The 24,899-nt window shown below is 36.9% G+C and overlaps 2 protein-coding genes and 3 pseudogenes across 2 annotated transcripts; all 5 read right to left on the minus strand.

The window, feature by feature from the left end:
* Window positions 1-789: 789 nt before the first annotated feature.
* On the minus strand, window positions 790-4,938 carry si:ch211-218c6.8 (apoptosis facilitator Bcl-2-like protein 14). Its single transcript, XM_063004727.1, has 6 exons — window positions 4,764-4,938; window positions 3,286-3,489; window positions 3,115-3,204; window positions 2,683-2,741; window positions 1,626-1,898; window positions 790-928 (listed from the first exon to the last, which is right to left on the minus strand). Exons 2-6 carry the CDS (start codon window positions 3,461-3,463, stop codon window positions 887-889), a joined length of 642 nt encoding a protein of 213 aa, XP_062860797.1. The 5' UTR covers window positions 3,464-3,489; window positions 4,764-4,938; the 3' UTR covers window positions 790-886.
* A 6,716-nt stretch (window positions 4,939-11,654) lies between these two features.
* Window positions 11,655-12,624, minus strand: LOC134322923 (P2Y purinoceptor 4-like; annotated as a pseudogene).
* Window positions 12,625-14,017: 1,393 nt separating this feature from the next.
* LOC134322924 (P2Y purinoceptor 4-like) lies at window positions 14,018-14,989 on the minus strand. Its single transcript, XM_063004335.1, has one exon. It carries the CDS (start codon window positions 14,987-14,989, stop codon window positions 14,018-14,020), a length of 972 nt encoding a protein of 323 aa, XP_062860405.1.
* A 2,943-nt stretch (window positions 14,990-17,932) lies between these two features.
* Window positions 17,933-18,890, minus strand: LOC134322926 (apelin receptor A-like; annotated as a pseudogene).
* A 3,699-nt stretch (window positions 18,891-22,589) lies between these two features.
* On the minus strand, window positions 22,590-23,892 carry LOC134322927 (C-C chemokine receptor type 1-like; annotated as a pseudogene).
* Between the last annotated feature and the right edge of the window lie 1,007 nt (window positions 23,893-24,899).

The raw sequence follows: 24,899 nt of genomic DNA on the forward strand, positions 1-24,899 counted from the left end.
GTTTACCACTGTTCCTTCCTTGGACCACTTTTGATAAATACTGACCACTGCAGACCGGGAACACCCCACAAGAGCTGCAGTTTTGGAGATGCGACTCTGACCCAGTCGTCTAGCTGTCACAATTTAAGTCTTGTCAAACTCGCTCAAATCCTTACGCTTGCCCATTTTTCCTGCTTCTAACACATCAAGTTCGAGGATAAAATGTTCACTTGCTGCCTAATATATCCCACCCACTAACAGGTGCCGTGATGAAGAGATAATCAGTGTTATTCACTTCATCTGTCAGTGGTCATAATGTTATGCCTCGTCGGTGTAAACTCTTGTCTTGCCTTCCCATTGGGAGTGAAGGTTGTTATAGCTGCAGTGATGGGAAACCTTTATATTAATGCCCATGGTTCAACAAGCAAATGTTGAGGTGTTTGCATACTATCACTCAAGTATTTAACTATTAATGCAGATTTTTTTCACCACTTGGCCACTGCCAGGCAGCAACAGTATAGCAGAAAATGTGGCTTCCCACAAAACAGGAAAATAGCTTGGTTTAACATATAAACCCATAGGGATGGGTCCTCCACCAATATCACTATTTAACAAAACATTATCAGCCATATGTTTATAGTGTGTGCAGCATAGTCAATGTCCTTTTTGAATAAATGATCTACCATTAATGTGACAGCCACAATGCAGATGTCAACGATGATGTTAAAGCAAATACATAGCAATGCTAACTCGCACAGCTTTATTTCAGTCCAAATGTAGCATAAATAACTGACAGATCACAACGACCAATTTAATTTAACAATAATGTCATTGCTTTATTTAACTTTTTTCCCCAAACAAAGGAGACAAACATTCTTGTGAGTTGTATGAAGGTTGTAAGAAGGTTTCACAGCATATCATCATTTTCATTACTGTTAAATGTGTTTTCCTGTAGAAGATAAAAAAGAAAGTGATTACAGTTATATTTGAAAATGTTGCTTCAAAATTACATGAAATTTTTCTTTATATCATTGGTTTTAAACATAGGGTTGTTACCCCCAAAACGGTCATGACCGTAGTGCTATAGTTTATTTATTATTGTGTGTACACTGCTCAAAAAAATGAGTGGAACACCTAAATCACACATCAGATTTAGATGAACAAAAGATTCAAGTTAAAAAGATTTACTGATATAAACTGTGTAATATGTTGAGAATAAAATGACATAACTGTGGTCAGTTGTAACCAAAATCATTAACCCAATAAGGCTTAGAATCACAGTTAAAAATTGAAATCACATGCCGATCCAGTTTGCATGAATGCCCCCCATATGCCTGTATGCACTCCTGAAAACATCTGGGCATGGTCCTGATGAGGCGTGGATGGTGTCCTGTGGGATCTCTGTCCAGACCTGGATCAGGCCAGTTTAGTCAAAAACATGCAATGCAGTAGCCCACTGGAGGTAATTTTGTACCCCTCTGGCAGTGCTCGCACAAATGAGCAGATACTGGTCCAGCTCCTGGACTGATGCCCTTTTACTGCATCAGTTTAGTTTAGCAGTTAGGCCTTTTAACTATGGCAGCTAAGGTACTGAAAAATATAGTCAATAAATAAATAAATGGAAGGGGCATGTTCATAGATCTTACCCAGCCACCGTGCTGTTGAATCCATGGTGTAAAATGCTGGTGCACATATTGCGCTCCAAATCCCATGACCCTGTTCATGGGTTGTAGGTCTAGGGCACTCAGCCTGCTGGTCATCTCAAAGGTCCAAGCAATTTTTCTTTTCTGCTCAGTAGTCTCTTCTGCCTGCTCTCTTGCCGGTACCACTTTGCAGATAAAGGCTGCGGTTAGCGTCTCAAAGAGGTTGTATGAGAAACAGTTCTCGAGATAGCCTAAAAGCTCCTTGTCCCTCTGAATCTGTGTCAGGACAAGTGAAACAGAAGCAGAGAAAGTTAGAAAGGACCATAAGATGCTGCAAAAAGTCAAATGTATGTATGTAAATTTACAGAATGTAAAGTAGGACAAGGCCCTTATCTTATTTACCCATCTGCTATCTTATTATGTTATTATTTGCAAATCTTTACTACATGTTACCAAGAAATTATAATGTAAATACAAGCCATTTTACAAGCAGCAGACTGTGTATAACTCAACAGCCAGTGATGGCTCAATGTTTAAACCTGGTGATTAAGCTTTCATGGCCCACACTTTGGGCTCCTGAGCAAGACCCTAACGCTTGTTGTTTTGATTGTATAAAACATAAAGACTGACTTGATAAAACAACTGCTTAATGAATGTACCTATTACATCATGATTAAGGTCCCTGAGGGTCAAGAAAAACACTGGGACCAAGGCATTAACACGCTCTGGCCAGGGCACCAAACAATTTAGAGTAGTTAATCCAACTTCAGCATGTTTTGGGAGGTGGAAGAAAACTGTGGTACCTAAGGAAACCCATGAAGACCAGTGGAGAACTTGCTAAACTTTTTACAGACAGTGATTGGAGACAAGGATCAAACCCATGTACTTGGAATTGATGTAACTGTGTGGCATTCATTTGACTTTTTCAAACTAAATATTTATTATAATTAAGAAGAACATACTGTACATAACTACATTAAGAACGCTTAAATAATGCATAATGCTAGATTAAATCAAAGCATGTTAAATCAAAGCACTTTAATTTCGTCTTAACATTTACCTTTTCATTCAGCTTGTCACCAGACTCTTTCAATAAATCAACAAGCCGTTGAATAAGATCTAAACAAAGTAAAAATGTATTAGTTGAGGAAATTTTTATTTTATGAGCTAAATCCATTTGAGCATTCTATTCTCAGAAAGCAACCCTAAAACAAATTTTAATTGGTTTGGATTTCTGCAATGGTTTTCCCTACCTAAAGGCGTAACCTCTGTCAATTATAATAGGTAGGCAGTGCATAAAACAAAACACAAGTCTAGTCAAATGTTTGTTCAAACTCAGTTGTCTTTTGTAATTGCTCTAATGCACAAAGAAAAACTGACATCAAGTTTTAGAGTTTCTTAGATTAACAAGCCCTTGATTAGTTTAATACTGTTTATTAAAGTCTAGCCCTTTTAAAATAATTGGACACCCCTGTGATTAAAGTAAACATACCTGTATCACTATCTGTTTGCACTTCATCCTGAGCAGCAGGCACTCTGTCTACAATGCGGGTTAGCTCATCTACAACACTGCTAGTTGTACCTGTTTTGTTAAAAAATGAGACATTAAAATACAAAGTGACCGCTTAATAATCCACAGTGTTGATTGGTTCAGTTGATTTACCTGTGCCTGCAGAAGCAGGACCCTGTGGAGTCACTACTATTTTTTTAAATAGTACTCCAGTATTTGTGACTTTGTTTTGAGGCTTGGCCCTTGTTTTTGACTTTCTCATACAGTGATAAGTCTCCAGGAGTTGAAGCTCTGTGATAAATGACTCTTTGGGTGACATGTTGGTCTCCATCTTCTTAGCATGAAACCCCAAACTCTCTACAAAACAATTCCATTTAAAATCAGACCATTCTCAAACAATTTATCTGCACTTTTTTGTCACTACTCTTAAATGCTACATAATTCCTTTTTTTTCATTTGCTGTTTCATTCAACTGATGAAGTCTTAATTTACTGCAAAATATAACTCATATATATTCATCATTACTTTGTTTAGGGGTTTGAATATTTTACATGTCAAATGTATAATGTAATTTACAGTGAGTTGTATTTTTTGCAATAATATGTGGACACAGGAAAAAGCTATGCTCTTTTTATCCCTTCACCGGTTATGCCAGCACCTCAACCATGCCGAATGCATTTCATTTGCAGCAGCATGGAAGTCACTTCAATTTCATTCTTTTCTGCACCAGAAACGGCCAGTTGTGTCCAAAGAGTGTATTTCTCTTTAAAATCTTTATTACAGCTGTTTTACCCACCTGGTATGAATTGCTTTATCAAATTATACTGGAGTATAGCAGTGTATTGCCACAGCTGTATACTGTATGCACCCCACCCCAACAGAGTAATACAACCATGTCCATTATAAACAAACTACATAAACATTGTAGTGCACCACATTTTGAGTGTAAAAGCTGTGAACTCAAGTGTACACACTGATTTTCAGTTCAAAGCAAGTCTGTCCTCTTACACAGTGAGTACGTCCCAAGAAAGACATAAAATAACAAACAGATATATTGTTGATACTCCAACATACTGACATTATCCATGCAAAATCCCATTCATTTAGGACTGGCTTAACTGTTTAACTCCTGAAGTCCATGTTGTTGATTTTCAAAGTGAAAAATATGTTAACACACCCTCGCCAGAGAATGAAATGTTTATTTTTCTAAAGGAACATGTATGTCACATTTTAAATGGCTTGTTTTAGCATTTTAATTTAACAAATACATAGTCACTGTGCACAAGAATTTGCAGAAAAATTCCCTACTTAGTTTTTCGTAATATTTGATATGTAAACTTATTTGCATTACACCACAATACCCTATATTAGAGAAAACATCAGTCAAAAAGAGCCTGTGACACAGACTAAACCGCTATAAAGTAACTGTTTCCTGTAACTTTTATACTTTCGCTTTTAAATTCGCCTATAAGTTCTAAAGGTTGAGAAGTTTTTGCACTTTTGAACCAATTACAACACGTACTAGATCAAGCAAACATAATTATATTTTAATTTGATGCTATTAAAAAGAAATGAATAAATTCATTTTAAAACAATGAATGAATGAAAACATTAGCGGCTGTAGCACTCACCCTGACCAATGTAACCTGCACGCGAACACAAGGTGAACGGTGTGCTCCTTTAGCGTGAGAGAAAGCCTGTATAGTTGTTTTTAACTCATTAACGATTTAAATACGAGGATTAATGTTTTTTTTTTTTTTTAATTGATAAACTAGTGTCGAATTACACCGCTACTCGGTCAAAGTCATGTTTTCACACCAACGTGAGTAAAACAAAACCGCTGCGTCACACAGTGTGAGTATGTACAGAGATGGGCGTTACTCTGGGGTTCAGCTTTTGGGCTGCGCTGTAGTCGTTTTGTGGCCAGATGGTGATGGTGTACTGTTTTTGTCCCTCAGTTTGAAGTATTATATTGGGCATGTTTTGTGAAGTGACAGGGCACCAGAGTACCAAAAACAAACCCACTCAGACACAAGGGCAACGTGTGAAGCTTCTCACAGACAGGTCACCATATCCTATATATTACTCATCCCTTCCACTCTCCTAGCTGTGCCACCTCATGTTTACTATCACCAAGAGTCAAGAATTAATCCAAAGAGGAAAGGTTACTTGTAGGTTACTAATAAAAGTTACTTATTAATTACTATATAAGTTACTACAACAATAATACAACAGAAAATAGTGGGCTTTGAATAATAAGCATCTTAGCATTGTGCAAATCTGGATGGCATGTTAGCATAGCTGTTGGAGTTTAATAAAACCTGTAAGGTCTGTGTTTTTATGTAAAATAAGAGTGTTTCCAAGAATTATTTAAAAGGTGTTCAACCGTGTTCTCGAACCATGTGTTTATGGACCCCAGTTTGTGATTAGGGGCACAGTCATGTTGAAACATGAAAACTTTTTTCCTTAAATGGTTGTGACTAAGCTGAAATGCATTTTATTTTAGTTACATTTAGTTGTATTTTAGTTAATTTTTCTATTTAAGTTATTATTGTCATTAATAATTAGGAAAGCTGTTAACTAATATTTATTAAAATAGTAGGCTTTTCTCCAAAGGTTATGTTTTAATTATTGTAATTAAATAATATATGATGTGATTTTTCAAGCCATTTACTGCCAAATTAACACACACACACACACACACACACACACACACACACACACACACACACACACACACACACACACACACACATATATATATATATACAGTGTATCACAAAAGTGAGTACACCCCTCACATTTCTGCAAATATTTCATTATATCTTTTCATGGGACAACACTATAGACATGAAACTTGGATATAACTTAGAGTAGTCAGTGTACAACTTGTATAGCAGTGTAGATTTACTGTCTTCTGAAAATAACTCAACACACAGCCATTAATGTCTAAATAGCTGGCAACATAAGTGAGTACACCCCACAGTGAACATGTCCAAATTGTGCCCAAATGTGTCGTTGTCCCTCCCTGGTGTCATGTGTCAAGGTCCCAGGTGTAAATGGGGAGCAGGGCTGTTAAATTTGGTGTTTTGGGTACAATTCTCTCATACTGGCCACTGGATATTCAACATGGCACCTCATGGCAAAGAACTCTCTGAGGATGTGAGAAATAGAATTGTTGCTCTCCACAAAGATGGCCTGGGCTATAAGAAGATTGCTAACACCCTGAAACTGAGCTACAGCATGGTGGCCAAGGTCATACAGCGGTTTTCCAGGACAGGTTCCACTCGGAACAGACTTCGCCAGGGTCGACCAAAGAAGTTGAGTCCACGTGTTCGGCGTCATATCCAGAGGTTGGCTTTAAAAAATAGACACATGAGTGCTGCCAGCATTGCTGCAGAGGTTGAAGACGTGGGAGGTCAGCCTGTCAGTGCTCAGACCATACGCCGCACACTGCATCAACTCGGTCTGCATGGTCGTCATCCCAGAAGGAAGCTGACGCACAAGAAAGCCCGCAAACAGTTTGCTGAAGACAAGCAGTCCAAGAACATGGATTACTGGAATGCCCTGTGGTCTGACGAGACCAAGATAAACTTGTTTGGCTCAGATGGTGTCCAGCATGTGTGGCGGCGCCCTGGTGAGAAGTACCAAGACAACTGTATCTTGCCTACAGTCGAGCATGGTGGTGGTAGCATCATGGTCTTGGGCTGCATGAGTGTTGCTGGCACTGGGGAGCTGCAGTTCATTGAGGGAAACATGAATTCCAACATGTACTGTGACATTCTGAAACAGAGCATGATCCCCTCCCTTCGAAAACTGGGCCTCATGGCAGTTTTCCAACAGGATAACGACCCCAAACACAACCTCCAAGATGACAACTGCCTTGCTGAGGAAGCTGAAGGTAAAGGTGATGGACTAAACCCAATTGAGCACCTGTGGCGCATCCTCAAGTGGAAGGTGGAGGAGTTCAAGGTGTCTAACATCCACCAGCTCCGTGATGTCATCATGGAGGAGTGGAAGAGGATTCCATTCGCAACCTGTGCAGCTCTGGTGAATTCCATGCCCAGGAGGGTTAAGGCAGTGCTGGATAATAATGGTGGTCACACAAAATATTGACACTTTGGGCACAATTTGGACATGTTCACTGTGGGGTGTACTCACTTATGTTGCCAGCCATTTAGACATTAATGGCTGTGTGTTGAGTTATTTTCAGAAGACAGTAAATCTACACTGCTATACAAGTTGTACACTGACTACTCTAAGTTATATCCAAGTTTTATTTCTATAGTGTTGTCCCATGAAAAGATATAATAAAATATTTGCAGAAATGTGAGGGGTGTACTCACTTTTGTGATACACTGTATATATATATATATACAGTCCCTGACAGAAGTTCTGTCGCTTATCCATGTTGTGGAAACAAAAGCTTATAACCTGACTTTAAATTCATCCATTGGTTTTAGAAATGACTCATATGAAAGCTGAAACCCTCCCAAATGAGGTTTAATTTACGAAAATAAATTTGCTTCACTGCAGAAATATTGATCATTTAATGAACACAGAAAGGTCAGATTTTGGCAAGACAAAAGTTTTGTCGCCCACAGAAAGTAATGTGAAAATCAAACAAATAATTTACTTCAAATACAAAGATATGTTTCATAACATTGGTGAATGAAGTTGTGGTGCTATTAGAGCCATATTTAATATTTTGTGTGACTTCCATGAGCTTTAAGGACTGCATCCATGCGGTTCGACAATGATTCATACAATTTATTGATGAAGTCATCAGGAATAGCAAAGAATGCAGTCTTACATGCCTTGGTTTTGTCTTCCAAGCTTCCTCTTTCATCCTACCCCAAACATGCTCAATGATGTTCATGTCTGGTGACTGGGCTGGCCAGTCCTGGAGCACCTTGATCTTCTTCGCCTTGAGGAACTTTGATGTAGAGATGGATGTATGAGATGGAGCACCATCCTGCTGCAAAATTTGACCCCTTTTATGATTGGGAATGTAAGAGGTAGCTAATACTTCTTGATATTTTAGGCTATTGATATTGCCTTCCACCTTGCAAATGTTTTGCACACCCCCATACTGAATGTAACCCCAGACCATGATCTTTCCACCACCAAACTTAAGTTTTCTGGGTGAATCTTGGATCCATACGGGCTCCAGTAGGTCTCCTGCAGTATTTGTGGCGGCTGTGGTGTAATTCAACTGAAGATTCATCTGAGAAATCCACCTTCTGCCACTTTTCCAGCGTCCATCCGTTTAGCAGGCTGTGGGCCTTTTAATTGCCTTTTGTTTAGTGCTGGCTTCTGGGCACTGATTCGACCATGGAGGCCATTTCGAGACAGAATCCTACAAACTGTTCTAGTTGACACAGGGACTTGAGGTGACCAGGCCTGGTGGAGCTCTGCTGCAGTGGAAGAGGGGCTGGCTTTGGATTTTCTAACCAACAAACGTTCCTCCTTAGCAGTTGTCTTGCGGGGTCTGCCGGACCTGGGCTTGTCAAAAACATCTCCAGTCTCTTCAAATCTTTTTTTAATTCTTTGTACTTGACGCTGAGACACATTAAAGGTGCCAGCCACCTCTGCAATGGATCTGGTCTTCAGCCTCTTGATAATCAAGGCTTTGGTCGCAGGGTGGATTTTTGACATGTTGTCAGAGGTGAAGTTGCAGTTCAAGTGAAGGTTTGGGGTGCTGGGGTTCTTTTTATACACACCCACTGATTAACCGATCAATTAGTGAGCACAGGTGAGGCTGTAAACTAGGATTGGGTGCATTATATGACAAGGCGACAAAACTTTTGTCTTGCCAAAATCTGACCTTTCTGTGTTCATTAAATGATCAATATTTCTGCAGTGAAGCAAATTTATTTTCGTAAATTAAACCTCATTTGGGAGGGTTTCAGCTTTCATATGAGTCATTTCTAAAACCAATGGATGAATTTAAAGTCAGGTTATAAGCTTTTGTTTCCACAACATGGATAAGCGACAGAACTTCTGTCAGGGACTGTATATATATATATATATATATATATATATATATACAGTGTATCACAAAAGTGAGTACACCCCTCACATTTCTGCAGATATTTAAGTATATCTTTTCATGGGACAACACTGACAAAATGACACTTTGACACAATGAAAAGTAGTCTGTGTGCAGCTTATATAACAGTGTAAATTTATTCTTCCCTCAAAATAACTCAATATACAGCCATTAATGTCTAAACCACCGGCAACAAAAGTGAGTACACCCCTAAGAGACTACACCCCTAAATGTCCAAATTGAGCACTGCTTGTCATTTTCCCTCCAAAATGTCATGTGACTCGTTAGTGTTACTAGGTCTCAGGTGTGCATAGGGAGCAGGTGTGTTCAATTTAGTAGTACAGCTCTCACACTCTCTCATACTGGTCACTGAAAGTTCCAACATGGCACCTCATGGCAAAGAACTCTCTGAGGATCTTAAAAGACGATTTGTTGCGCTACATGAAGATGGCCAAGGCTACAAGAAGATTGCCAACACCCTGAAACTGAGCTGCAGCAAAGTGGTCAAGATCATCCAGCGTTTTAAAAGAGCAGGGTCCACTCAGAACAGACCTCGCGTTGGTCGTCCAAAGAAGCTGAGTGCACGTGCTCAGCGTCACATCCAACTGCTGTCTTTGAAAGATAGGCGCAGGAGTGCTGTCAGCATTGCTGCAGAGATTGAAAAGGTGGGGGGTCAGCCTGTCAGTGCTCAGACCATACGCCGCACACTACATCAAATTGGTCTGCATGGCTGTCACCCCAGAAGGAAGCCTCTTCTGAAGTCTCTACACAAGAAAGCCCGCAAACAGTTTGCTGAAGACATGTCAACAAAGGACATGGATTACTGGAACCATGTCCTATGGTCTGATGAGACCAAGATTAATTTGTTTGGTTCAGATGGTCTCAAGCATGTGTGGCGGCAATCAGGTGAGGAGTACAAAGATAAGTGTGTCATGCCTACAGTCAAGCATGGTGGTGGGAATGCCATGGTCTGGGGCTGCATGGGTGCAGCAGGTGTTGGGGAGTTACATTTCATTGAGGGACACATGAACTCCAATATGTACTGTGAAATACTGAAGCAGAGCATGATCCCCTCCCTCCGGAAACTGGGTCGCAGGGCAGTGTTCCAGCATGATAATGACCCCAAACACACCTCTAAGACGACCACTGCTTTATTGAAGAGGCTGAGGGTAAAAGTGATGGACTGGCCAAGCATGTCTCCAGACCTAAATCCAATACAACATCTTTGGGGCATCCTCAAGCGGAAGGTGGAGGAGCGCAAAGTCTCGAATATCTGCCAGCTCCGTGATGTCGTCATGGAGGAGTGGAAAAGCATTCCAGGGGCAACCTGTGAAGCTCTGGTAAACTCCATGCCCAGGAGAGTTAAGGCAGTTCTGGGAAATAATGGTGGCCACACAAAATATTGACACCAGGAACTTTCACTAAGGGGTGTACTCACTTTTGTTGCCGGTGGTTTAGACATTAATGGCTGTATATTGAGTTATTTTGAGGGAAGAATAAATTTACACTGTTATATAAGCTGCACACAGACTACTTTTCATTGTGCCAAAGTGTCATTTTGTCAGTGTTGTCCCATGAAAAGATATACTTAAATATCTGCAGAAATGTGAGGGGTGTACTCACTTTTGTGATACACTGTATATATATATATATATATATATATATATATATATATATATATATATATATAAAGGCACAAATTGTTTACAAATTACAAAAAATAACCACCACTACAAAAGACAGACAATACATATTACTTTTGAAATGTTAAACTGGTGTGTTGTAATGTAATGGTACTGATTTAAAAACAGCTTTAATACTTTCATAGCTTTCATTATTCTAAAAGTTATTATGCCAGGAGGTTAATCTGAGTTTAACGATCAAGTGATAGATTCAGAAGTAAGTAGTATTTATCTTACTGTTATCTGGCAGCTTCAGACAAACATGTACAAAATACCAATGGCTACAAAATAACTTAAATCTTAAAATCTCTAAATCTTAAAACGACGTAAGTGTTTTTTCCTATTAAAGTGGCCTCTTAGGGAAGTGGGTGGGTGTGGGTGGTCTGCTAACAACAGAAATATGTAAAATATATACACATGACTTCATAGTTTATAACTTTAATGATGCTATGACATGTTGAGTACAAATGTTGTCCAATATGGTCATCTTTATTTATCTTATTTTTACATTTACATTTTCAGAATTTTAGCAGACGCTTTTATCCAAAGCGACTTACAGTTATGACTGAACACAATTTTGAGCAACTGAGGGTTAAGGGCTTTGCTCAAGGGTCCAACAGTGGCAACTTGGCAGTGGTGGGGCTTGAACCGGCAACCTTTTGATTACTAGTCCAGCACCTTAACCACTGAGCTATCACTGCCCTTATTTAAACATTAACAGTCATTGTAAATTAAACATTTAGATATTAGGACTAATGAAATACTCTGGTTTACTCCAGGTTTGGTTTTTAATTTGGTCTAGTGGTAGACTTTTTGTCTTTCTCTTGATTTTTCAAAATACAGAGCATTTGCCTGACCCAGGCTATATAGAACAGGGGCCCAATAAAGACTCCAAAATATGGAATGGTAGCAAATATGTACAGAACTTTACAGAGATGAATAAATACACTTTTGTCAACAAGTGTCTGAACTATTAGTAGATAAGGAGCCAGGCCCATCAGTGGAAAGTAGACTATAGTCGAGGGTACCAACACAATTACAATGTTCTTTAGAGCTTTTTTCTTTTTTGTGGGGAATCATTTTTTTTCACCAGACTTGGCATCACCTGGGCCCTTTTTACACAATACTCAAACAATGCCCAACAAACAGGCCACCATTATTAAAAACAACACATTAAGGATAATTGATATGTGGATAGCCATATTGGCAAGGGTGATGATTAAAGTGAAAGTGGCCATTAAACTCGTAATAATCCAGATGATGGCTGAACAGGCAGCATGGTTCTCCCACCTTCCCAGCCTCATGAAAAGCACAGGGTGTGACACTGCCACATATCGCTCTAAGCACATACTGGTAAGCAAGAGGGGGCAGCCAATGTATATGATGATGGCATATGTGTTTGAGATGCGCACAAGTTTTCCTAGGCGTCCTTTTACTGTAATATAAATGTCTAGTGTAAGGCTAAGACATTAAACACACCAAGCAGGGCCATGTTGAGACCTAAAACCTCTGAGGGTGACAGTGTTTCCTGTTCTTCAAAAACAAAAACAGCATGTTTGCATTTGCTGGCAGTTCAAATAATAGGACCATCACCTGAGGAACTAAATCTATAGTTGTAGTTCCTATTTTGTTACATTGAATTATAATTTCCCCCAATAAAGGCAAGGAACTTGAGGTTGATGAAAGGTTAGATTGGAAATGCTCCATAGCTTGAGATATATTTGTTTCATTTCTTTCCTCTGGTGTAGTGTAAGCCATAGTGAGGATTCTAAAAAAAACTAACAAAAAACGTTAGTAAACGCTAAGTCATGTGTACTGACCTTGTCTTGCAGTTCAAAGTTTTAAGCTCCCTAAACACATCTCTTCCTCTTTATATTACAGACTTTACATAAAGCATTTTAATATTTGCAATGGATGACTGAACAGACTTGCATGTAAAATGTGACTCAAATTACCAAGCAGTTCCTATATGCCACATACCACATCTTAACCAACCACACAGTTTACATACAGCAAGTTTCTATCTATTATTTAGTTAAGTGCTGTAGAAAGTTCTATAATGTCGTTTAACTTAGTGGCCTGACCTTCTAATTCCTTGTAATTGTGATTAAATACAGCTGGTGACTTCTCTGTGCCCACACGAATAGGGCTATTTTGATTACACCCACTAAAAAGAAAAAAAAAAGGATTTTTACACTAATTGCTGATGAAATGTCATTTTATCCAGTTTAATCATATTGTGCATAAAGTAAACACACACAACAATTTATAATTTTTATGTATTTATTAGACAGACTGATACATAATTTACTGGCTGAAAAATATGAACATTTCCTTTAAAAAAAAAAAGGTGTTTACAAATGAAATAACAGACACTGCAAAACATAAACAATACATACCATTCTAAAAATCCTAAACTAGTGTGTTACATTCATTTAATGGTACAGATTTAAAAACAGCTTAAAAAGATTCCATTCTTTTAAAAGTTTTTACTCCAGGATGGTAATGTAGTTAAACTATATGAATTTGAAGATCATGCAGTAGATTCAAGAATACCTATCAAACATATACAGTATACTAATGTCTACAAAATAACTGTAATTCTTAAAGATAAATAAAAAAATTTTAATGTGACCAATGGAGGAGTGGGGTGGGCTGGGTTGCTACCAGCAGAAATATACGGCATGCAGAAAAAAACAGGAACAGTTATAGAGATTTAGTTTTAAAGAACAAACAATCTAAAAATGTAAACATAAATGATTAATTAAACCTTATTGCTATTATCATTAATCAGCATGTAGATAGGCAGAAATCACATAATTAAATTTTTAATTTAGCTCAGGTAATATTATCCAGACGTACAGTATATACACTTGACTTGATGTATTTTGTAATATAAATGATTGTATTTATTTTGTTTATAGTCTTTACAGCTTTAATGATGTCATATACACATTGAGTACAGATTTTTACAATATGATCATCTTCAACTTATTTAAACTTAATAAACCTACATAAATTGCATTTATTTTTTACTTATATGCATATCAGTTCTGGTTTTGAAGTAAGCTTTTGGTGCTTTACAATTTCATTGTAAGTTGAAGCTTTGTGAAATATTAGGACTAATGAAATAATGTGGTTTACTTTAGGTTTAGTTTTTTTGGTCTATAGTGGTTGACTCTTTGTCTCTGGCTTGGTTTTTCCGAATACGGAGCATTTGCCTGACCCGGGCTATATAGAACAAGGGCCCAATACAGACTCCAAAATATGGAATGATAGCAAATGTGTACAGAGGTTTACAGTGATCGGTAAATGTGCCTTGACGAACAAGTTCCTGAACTATTAGTAGATAAGGAGCCAGGCCCATCAGTGGGAAGTACACTATAGTCGAGAGTACCAAAACAATCACAATGTTCTTTAGAGCTCTCTTCTTTTGTGGAGAATCATTTTGTTCACCAGACTTGGCATCACCTGGGCCCTTTTTACACAATACACGGAGAATGCCCAACAAACAGGCCACCATTATTAAAAATAACACATTAATGATAATTGATAAGTAGACAGCTGTAATGGCAAGGCTGAAGATGAAAGTGAAAGTGGCCATTAAACTCGTGATAATCCAGATGATGGCTGAACAGGCAGCACGGTACTCTGACCTTCCCAGCCTCATGAAAAGCACAGGGTGTGACACTGCCACATATCGTTCTAAGCACATACTGGTCAGCAAGAGGGGGCAGCCAGTGTAAGTGAGGACGCCAAATAAGTTTGAGATGCGCACAAGTATTCCCAAGCGTCCTTTTACTGTAATATAAATGTCTAGTGGAAGGGTAAGACAAAACAGCACACCAAGCAGGGCCAGGTTGAGACCTAAAACCTCTGAGGGTGACAGTGTTTTCCTGTTCTTCAAAAACAAAAACAGCATGTTTGCATTTGTTGGCAGTGCGAATGAAAGGACCATCACCTGAGGAATTAAATCAAGCGATGTAGTTGCTCTTTTGTTACATGCAATTAGAATTTCCGCCAGTGAAGTAAGAGGACTTGAGGTTGATGAAAAGTTAGATTGGAAATAAGTAGTTTGAGATATATTTGTTCCATTTCTTTCCTCTGGTGTAGTGTAAGCCATGTTGAGGATTCTGGAAGGTAAAGGAAAAGACTTTGGTGAACATTCAACAATATAGAGAATCTGTATATGCAATATACATAGAAGAAATCTTAATAGCAAAAAATAACTAACTTTTAGTTCAAAGCAGAAATCAAACAAACAAACAAACAAAAATCATTAGTAAACGCTAAGCCATGTGTACTGACCTTGTCTTGAAGTGCAAAGTTTTAAGCTCCTTAAAATGCTTCTCTTCCTTTTTATATCAAAGCCTTTACATAACGTATTTTAATATTGGCAATGGATGACTGAACAGACTTGCATGTAAAATGTTGCTTAATGCCACAAACCACATCTTCGCCATTATTTATATCAGTAAAGGCATGTGCTGCTGCCATTTAAAGACAATGATCTTAAAGTACAACCCCAAGTCAGAAGAAAAAGTTGGGACAGCATGGAAAAAGCAAATAATGAAAAAAACCCCAGAGTTTCTTACATTTACTTTGACTTTTATTTGATTGCAGACAGGATGAACCTGAGATATTTCATGCTTTGCCTGGTCAACTTCATTTCATTCATTAATAAACACCCATTACTGCATTTCAGACCTGCAACACATTCCAAAAAAAGTTGGGACAGTAAAGCATTTACCACTTTTTAATGTTGCTATTCCTTTTCACCACACTTAAAAGACGTTTTGGCACAGAGGATACCAAGGGAAAAGATGACCATCCTGTCCATCCTAGATGTCCGTCCTAGATGTCCATCCTAGATGTTTCCAAACCCAAAGAAGTCGATGCCGCTTCTGGACATGGTTAACATAAGGCTTTTTTTTTTGCACAGTAAAGTTTTAAGTGGCATTTGTGCATGTAACTCTGTATTGTAGTGTTTGACCAAGGTTTGCAAAAGTAATCCCTCACCCATGTGGTTATATCAGCTATTGTTGAGTGGCGGTTCTTGATGCAGTGTCGTCTGAGGGATCGAAGATCACAGGCGTTCAGCTTAAGCTTGCACCCTTGGCCTTTACGCACTAAAATTCCTCCCGATTCCTTCAATTGTTTAATGATAATATGCACTGTAGAGGGAGAAATATGCAAATCCCTTCCAATCTTTCTTTGAGGTACATTGTTTTTAAACATTTCAATCATTTTCTCACACATTTGTTGATAAACTGGAGATCCTCTGATCATCTTTGCTCATCAAAGACTCAGCTTTTCCTGGATGCTGCTTTTGTACCAAACCATGATTACAATCACCTGTTGACATCACCTGTTGGAATCACATCATTATTTAGTTTTTTTCTCCTCATTACTAGCTCTAAATTGCCCCTGTCCGAACTAGTCAAAACTATTTTGTTTAGTGCATAGAAATACTGACTAATAATATAATGAATATTGATTGAGAAAGTTCAGTTCAAGACATACAGGGGTTAACAAAATCAGGACTAGGTAAATATGATAGATTTAATTAGGGTAGTAACAAATCAGGTAAACTGATAAGAAAAAGTCCTCTTGCACTTGCATTTCATGGTAAATAAATAATTATCAGTAAGTTGTGGAATTTCTAACTGGTGTCACTTTTATTTCTACCTAGGAGAGAAATCTGACTGTTAAATAACAGTTTTTAGGGCACAGTTATATAGGAATAGGAACCTTCATTCCTTAAACTGTTGTTAAAAGTTGAAAGCTTTTCATTAAATTTAGTGATTTTAATTCTTTTATAAATGTATTGAGAACTAAGGACACTAAATACATTCACAGTCATTACATACACAGTTTACATACAGCAAGTTTCTAACTATTGTTTATTTTAGTGCTGTAGAAAGTTCTATAATGTCATTTATCTTTGTGACCTGACCTCCTATTTCTTTGTAATTATGATTAAACACAGCTGGTGACTTCTCTGTGCCCACAGTTTGATTGTATCCACTAAAAAGAAAAAAAAAAAGATTTTTACACTAATTGCTAATTAAAAGTCATTTGATCTTTATCCAGTTTTAACATATTGTGCATAAAGTAAACACACACAACAATTTATAATCTTTATGTATTTATTAGACAGACTGATACATAATTTACATTCCAGGCTGAAAAATATGAACCTTTTCTCTCAAAATGAAAAGGTGTTTACAAACACTACAAAACATAGACAATACATGCCATTCTAAAAATGTTAAACTAGTGTGTTACATTCATTTAATGGTACAGATTTAAAAACAGCTTTAATAGCTTCCATTATTTTAAAAGTTATTACTCCAGGATGGTAATGTAGTTAAACTATATGAGTACAAAGATCATGCAATTGATTCAAGAATACCAATCAAACATATACAGTATACTAATGTCTACAAAATAACTGTAATTCTTAAAGATAAATAAAAAATTTTTAATGTGACCAATGGAGGAGTGGGGTGGGCTGGGTTGCTACCAACAGAAATATACGTCATTCAGGAAACAACAGGAACAGTTATAGAGATTTATGTTTAAAGAACTAAATATGCTTACGTATAACATATACAAGTAATATTTAATCTAAAAATGTAAACATAAATGATTTATTAAAGCTAATTCCTATTATCATTAATAAGCATGGAGGTAGGCAGATATCACTTATTCATAATTACATTATTTATTTAGCTCAGGTAATAGTCTCCAGATGTACAGTATTTACACACGATTTAATGTATTTTGTAATATAAATGATTGATTTCATCTCCATGTAAAAATGTATTTATCTAATTTATAGTCTTTACAGCTTTAATGATGCTATACACATTATGTACAGATTTTTACAATATGATCATCTTCATCTTATTTAAACTTAATAAAGCTTAGAGTATTTACATGTATGCTGATCAGTTCTGATTATGAAATAAGCTTCAGATATTTTACAATTTTCTAACAGTCATTGTAAGCTGAAGCTTTGTGAAATATTAGGACTAATGAAATAATCTGGTTTACTTTAGGTTTAGTTGTTTTGGTCTATAGTGGTTGACTCTTTGTCTCTGGCTTGGTTTTTCCGAATACAGAGCATTTGCCTGATCCGGGCTATATGGAACAAGGGTCCAATACACACTCCAAAATATGGCATGACAGCAAATGTGGACAGAGGGTGACAGTAATTGGTAAATGTGTTTTTCTGAATAAGTTCCTGAACTATTAGTAGATAAGGAGCCAGGCCCATCACAGGGAAGTAGACTACAGTCGAGGGTACCAACACAACCACAATGTTCTTTAGAGCTCTCTTCTTTTGTGGGGAATAATTTTGTTCACCAGATTTGGCATCACCTGGACCCTTTTTACGCAATACACAAACAATGCCCAACAAACAGGCCACCATTATTAAAAACAACACATTCATGATGATCGATAAGAAGACAGCCATATTGCCAAGGCTGAAGATGAAAGTAAATGTGGCAATCAAACCTGTGAAAATCCAGATGATGGCCGAACAGGCAGCACGGTACTCCCACCTTCATAAAAAGCACAGGGTGCGACACTGCCACATATCGCTCTAAGCACATACTGGTCAGCAAGAGGGGGCAAATGAGGTTGCCAAATATGTTTACGATGCGCACAAGTAATCCCAGGCGTCCTTTTACTGTAATAAACATGTCTAGTGGAAGGCTAAGACAAAATAGCACACCAAGCAGGGCCAGGTTGAGACTTAAAACCTCTGAGGGTGACAGTGTTTTCCTGTTCTTCAAAAACAAAAACAGCATGTTTGCATTTGCTGGCAGTGCAAATAATAGGACCATCATCTGAGGAATTAAATAAAGAGATGTAGTTGCTAATTTGTTACATGCAATTAAAAATTCCGCCAATGAAGCAATGCCACTTGAGGTTGATGAAAAGTTAGATTGGAAATGATCCATAGCTTGAGATATACTTGTTCCATTTCTTTCCTCTGGTGAAGTGTAAGCCATGTTGAGGATTCTGGAAGGTAAAGAAAAGATTTTGGTGAACATGCAACAATATGGATAATCTTTATATGCAGTATACACAGAAACAAAATTCTGATTGCAAAAAATGACAAACTTTTAGTTTAAAGCAGAGATCCAGCAAAGTATAACATTAGTAGATGCTAAGCCATGTGTACTGACTTTGAGTTGCAGTGCAAAGTTTTGAGCTCTTTAACAGCGCTTCTCTTTCTTTTTATATCATAGCCTTTATGTATAGCATTTTAATATTTGCAATGGATGACTGAACAGACTTGCATGTAAAATGTGGCTCAAATTACCAAGCAATTCCTGAATGCCACATACCACATCTTTACCTTAATTTATATCAGTAAAGACATGTGTTGCTGCCCTCTAAAGACAAGTAACATTAAAGTAATTAATTATAAATTTTCTTTCAGGATTAGAGATGATAAAATTTAAAAAAAGGAAAAAAGACAGAGGTCAACCAGGAGTTTAAATAACTAAATAGTCAAAATGCTGCATAAAATAGTGCATAGAAATATTGACTAATAATATAATGAATATTGATTGAGAAAGTTCAGTTCAAGACATACAGGGGTTAACAAAATCAGGACTAGGTTACAATGATTGATTTATTTGGGGTAGTAACAAATCTGGTAAACTCATAGGAAAAAGTCCTCTTGCACTCTCATTTCATGGTAAATAAATAATGATCAGTAAGTTCCTGTAACTTAATTAAATTTAGTGATTTTAATTTCAATCCCAAATCAGAAAAAGTTGGGACAGCAGGGAAAATGCAAATCATTAAAAACACAGAGTTTCTTACATTGACTTTAACTTTTATTTTATTGCAGACAGGATGAACCTGAGATATTTCATGCTTTTCCTGGTCAACTTTATTTCTTTTATTAATAAACATCCACTCCTGCATTTCAGACCTGCAACATATTCCAAAAAAAGTTGGGACAGTAAAGCATTTACCACTTTGTAATGTATTCATTCCTTTTCACCACACTTAAAAGACGTTTTGGCACAGAGGATACCAAGTGATTTAGTGTTTCAGCTTTTATTTTCTCTCATTCTTCCTGCAATCACGTCTGAAGATGTGCAACAGTACGGGGTCGTCGTCGCATTTTTCCTTTCAAAATTCTCTATTGGGGACAGGTCAGAACTGCAGGCAGGCCAGTCCAGTACCCCTACCCTCTTCTTCCGCAGTCATGCCTTTGTTATGTGTGCAGCATGTGGTTTTGCATTGTGTTGAAAAATGCATGAACGTGCCTGGAAAAGTTGACGTCTTGAAGGCAGCCCATGTTGCTTTAAGATCTCAATGTACTTGTCTGCATTATTGCTGCCATCACAAAAGTGTAAATAACCTTTGCCAAAGACACTGACATGACCCCATACCATGACAGACCTGGCGTTTTTGGAATGTGTTGCAGGTCTGAAATGCAGGAATGGATGTTTATTAATAAATGAAATGAAGTTGAGCAGATAAAACATGAAATATCTCAGATTCATCCTGTCTGCAATCAAATAAAAGTCAAAGTAAATGTAAGGAACACTGTGTTTTTATTTTATTTGCATTTTCCATACTGTCCCAACTTTTTCTGGGTTGCTACCAACAGAAATATTCGGCATGCAGGAAACAACAGGAACAGTTATAAAGATTTTGGTTTAAAGAACTAAATGTGTTTACATATAACAATTTAAAAATTTAAACATGAATGCTTTATTAAACCTAATTTTTATTATTATTAATAAGCATGTAGGTTGGCAGATATTACTTATTTATAATTACATTTTTCATTTAGCTCAGGTAATATTATCCAGATGTACAGTGTACACACATGATTTGATGTATTTTGTAATATAAATGATTGATTTCATCTCCATGTAAAAATGTATTTATTTTGTTCATTGTCTTTACAGCTTTAATGATGCTATACACATTGAGTACAGACTTTTACAATATGATCATCTTCATCTTATTAAACTTAATAAGCCTTAGAGTACATAAACTGTATTTTTTACATATATGCAAATCATTTTTCATATAAGGTTAGATTGAAAATACTCCATAGCTTAAGATATACTGTATTTGTTCCATTTCTTTCCTCTGGTGTAGTGTAAGCCATGTTGAGGATTCTGGAAGGTAAAGGAAAAGATTTTGATGAACATGCAACAATATAAAGAATCTTTATATGCATTATACACAGAAGCAAAATGTACTACTTTTTAGTTTAAAGCAGAGATCCAGCAAAAACATTTTAAAAACAAAAACAAAAAACATTAGTAAACGCTAAGTCATGTGTACTGACCTTGTCTTGCAGTGCAAAGTTTTGAGCTCCCTAAACGCGTCTCTTCCTCTTTATATTACAGACTTTACATAAAACATTTTAATATTTGCAATGGACTGAACAGACTTGCATGTAAAATGTGACTCAAATTACCAAGCAGTTCCTATATGCCACATACCACATCTTAACCAACCACACAGTTTACATACAGCAAGTTTCTATCTATTATTTATTTTAGTGCTGTAGAAAGTTCTATAATGTCATTTAACTTAGTGGCCTGACCTTCTAATTCCTTGTAATTGTGATTAAATACAGCAGGTGACTTCTCTGTGCCCACACGAATAGGGCAATTTTAATTGCACCCACTAAAAAGAAAAAAAATTAATTTTTACACTAATTGCTGATGAAATGTCTTTTGATTTAATCCAGTTTTATCATATTGCGCATAAACTACACACACACAACAATTTATAATCTTTTGCATTTATTAAACAGACTGATAAATAATTTACACTCCAGACTGAATATGAACCTTTTATCTTATAAAGAAAAGGTGTTTACAAATGAAATAACAAACACTACAAAACATAGACAATACATACCATTCTAGAAATGGTAAACTAGTGTGTTACATTCATTTAATGGTACAGATTTTAAAACAGCTTTAAAAGATTCCATTATTCTGAAAGTTTTTACTCCAGGATGGTAATGTAGTTAAACTATATGAATGTGCAGATCATGCAGTAGATTCAAGAATACCTATCAAACATATACAATATACTAACGTCTACAAAATAACTGTAGTTCTTAAAGACAAATAACAACAATTTTATCGATGTGGCCATTGGAAGAGTGGAATGGGCTGGGTTGCTACCAGCAGAAATATACGGCATGTAGGAAACAACAGGAACAGTTATAGAGATTTAGGTTTAAAGAACAAAATATTATTGTTTACATATAATAATCTAAAAATGTAAACATAAATGATTTATTAAACCTAATTCTTATTATCATTTATAAGCATGTAGATAGGCAGAAATCACATAATTAAAATTTTCATGTAGCAGGTAATATTATCCAGATGTACAATATATACATACACATGATTTGATGTATTTTGTAATATAAATAATTGATTTCATCTCCACGTAAAAATGTATTTATCTTGTTGATAGTCTTTACAGCTTTAATGATGCTATGACACGTTGAGTACAGACTTTTACAATATGATCATATTCATCTTATTAAACTTAATAAACCTTAGAGTACATAAATTGTATTTTTTACATATATGCAGATCACTTCTGGTTATGAAATAAGCTTCAGATGCTTTACAATTTTCTAACAGTCATGGTAAGTTGAAGCTTTGTGAAATATTAGGACTAATGAAATAATCTGGTTTACGTTAGGTTTTGTTTTTTTGGTCTATAGTGGTTGACTTTTTGTCTCTGGCTTGTTTTTTTTTGAGTACAGAGCATTTGCCTGACCCGGGCTATATATAACAAGGGCCCAATACACAATCCAAAATATGGAATGACAGTAAATGTGTACAGAGGTTTACAGTGATCAGCAAATGTGCCTTTCTGAACCAGTTCCTGAATTGTTTGTAGATAAGGAGCCAGGCCCAGCAGTGGGAAGTAGACTATAGTCGAGAGTACCAAAACAATCATGATGTTCTTTAGAGCTTTTTTCTTTTTTGGGGAATCACTTTTTTCACCAGATTTGGCATCACCTGGACCCTTTTTACACAATACACGAAGAATGCCCAACAAACAGGCCACCATTATTAAAAACAACAAATTAAGGAAAACCGATAAGTAGACAGCTGTAATGGGAAGGGTGAAGTTAAAGTCATTGTGGCCGCCAAACCTGTGATAATCCAGATGATGGCCGAACAGGCAGCACGGTACTCCCACCTTCCCAGCCTCATGAAAAGCACAGGGTGCGACACTGCGACATATCGCTCTAAGCACATACTGGTCAGCAAGAGGGGGCAGCCAGTGTAAGCGAAGATGCCTACTGTGTTTGAGATAATCATAAGTAATCCCAGGCGTCCTTTTACTGTAATATAAATGTCTAGTGGAAGGCTAAGACAAAACAGCACACCAAGCAGGGCCAGGTTGAGACCTAAAACCTCTGAGGGTGACAGTGTTTTCCTGTTCTTCAAAAACAAAAACAGCATGTTTGCATTTGCTGGCAGTGTGAATAAAAGGACCATCATCTAAGGAACTAAATTAATAGGTGTAGTTGGTCTTTTGTTACATGCATCTAGAATTTCCGCCAATGAAGTAGGAGGACTTGAGGTTGATGAAAGGTTAGATTGGAAAAAATCCATAGTTTGAGATATATTTGTTCCATTTCTTTCCTCTGGTGTAGTGTAATCCATGTTGAGGATTCTGGAAGGTAAAGGAAAAGATTTTGGTGAACATGCAACAATATAGAGAATCTTTATATGCAGTATACACAAAAACAAAATGTACTACTTTTTAGTTTAAAGCAGAGATCCAGCAAAAAACAAAAAACATTAGTAAATGCTAAGTCATGTGTACTGACCTTGTCTTGCAATGCAAAGTTTTAAGCTCCTTAAAATGCTTCTCTTCCTTTTTAAATCATTGCCTTTACATAACGTATTTTAATATTGGCTAAGGTTGACCGAACAGACTTGCATGTAGAATGTTGCTTAATGCCACAAACCACATCTTAGCCATTATTTATATCAGTAAAGGCATGTGTTGCTGCCATTTAAAGACAATGATCTTAAAGTTCAACCCCAAATCAAAAAAAGCTGGGACAGCATGGAAAAAGCAAATAATTAAAAAAAAAGTTGACTTTTATTCAATTGCAGACAGGATGAACCTGAGATAGTTCATGTTTTATCTGCTCAACATCATTTAATTTAATAAACGTTAATTCCTGCATTTCAGGCCTGCAACACATTCCAAAAAAAGTTGGGACGGTAAATATTTGTCTCATTCTTCCTGCAAACACGTCTTAAGATGTGCAACAGTACGGGGAAGTTGTTGCATTTTTCCTTCCAAAATTCTCTATTGGGGACAGGTCAGGACTGCAGTCAGGTCAGTCCAGTACTTGTACCCTCTTCTTCCACAGCCATGCCTTTGTAATGTGTGCAGCATGTGGTTTTGCATTGTGTTGAAAAATGCATGGACGTGCCTGGAAAAAATGACGTCTTGAAGGCAGCATATGTTGCTCTAAGATTTCAATGTACTTTTCTGCATTAATGCTGCCATCACAGAAATATAAATAACCTTTGCCAAGACCCTGGCTTTTGGAGTCTGGATGTTCCTTTTTGTCTTTGGTCCAGAGCACATGGCATCCATTTTTTCCAAAAAAGACCTGGAATGCTGATTCATCTAACCACAATACACGTTTACACTGTGTGATGGTCTATCCAAGATGCCTCTGAGCCCAAAGAAGTCGATGTCGCTTCTGGACATGGTTAATGTAAGGCTTTTTGTTTGCACAGTAAAGTTTTAAGTGGCATTTGTGCATGTAACTCTGTATTGTAGTGCTTGACCAAGGTTTGTTAAAATAATCCCTCACCCATGTGGTTATATCAGCTATTGTTCAGTGGCGGCTCCTGATGCAGTGTCGTCTGAGGGATCGAAGAGCACCACCGTTCAGCTTAAGCTTGCACCCTTGGCCTTTACACACTAAAATTCCTCCCAATTCCTTGAATGGTTTAATGATATTATGC

Source organism: Trichomycterus rosablanca, chromosome 11, assembly GCF_030014385.1.
Source record: "Trichomycterus rosablanca isolate fTriRos1 chromosome 11, fTriRos1.hap1, whole genome shotgun sequence".
Lineage (NCBI taxonomy): Eukaryota > Metazoa > Chordata > Actinopteri > Siluriformes > Trichomycteridae > Trichomycterus > Trichomycterus rosablanca.

Excerpts from the sequence above, each read along its gene's own strand:
- si:ch211-218c6.8 (XM_063004727.1), bottom strand. The coding sequence starts at position 3,463 with ATGGAGACCAACATGTCACCCAAAGAGTCATTTATCACAGAGCTTCAA. Across the intron at positions 3,205-3,285 it reads TCCTGCTTCTGCAGGCACAG|GTACAACTAGCAGTGTTGTA; the intron begins GTAAATCAACTG and ends TTAACAAAACAG. Across the intron at positions 2,742-3,114 it reads GCAAACAGATAGTGATACAG|ATCTTATTCAACGGCTTGTT; the intron begins GTATGTTTACTT and ends TACTTTGTTTAG.
- LOC134322924 (XM_063004335.1), bottom strand. The coding sequence starts at position 14,989 with ATGGCTTACACTACACCAGAGGAAAGAAATGGAACAAATATATCTCAA.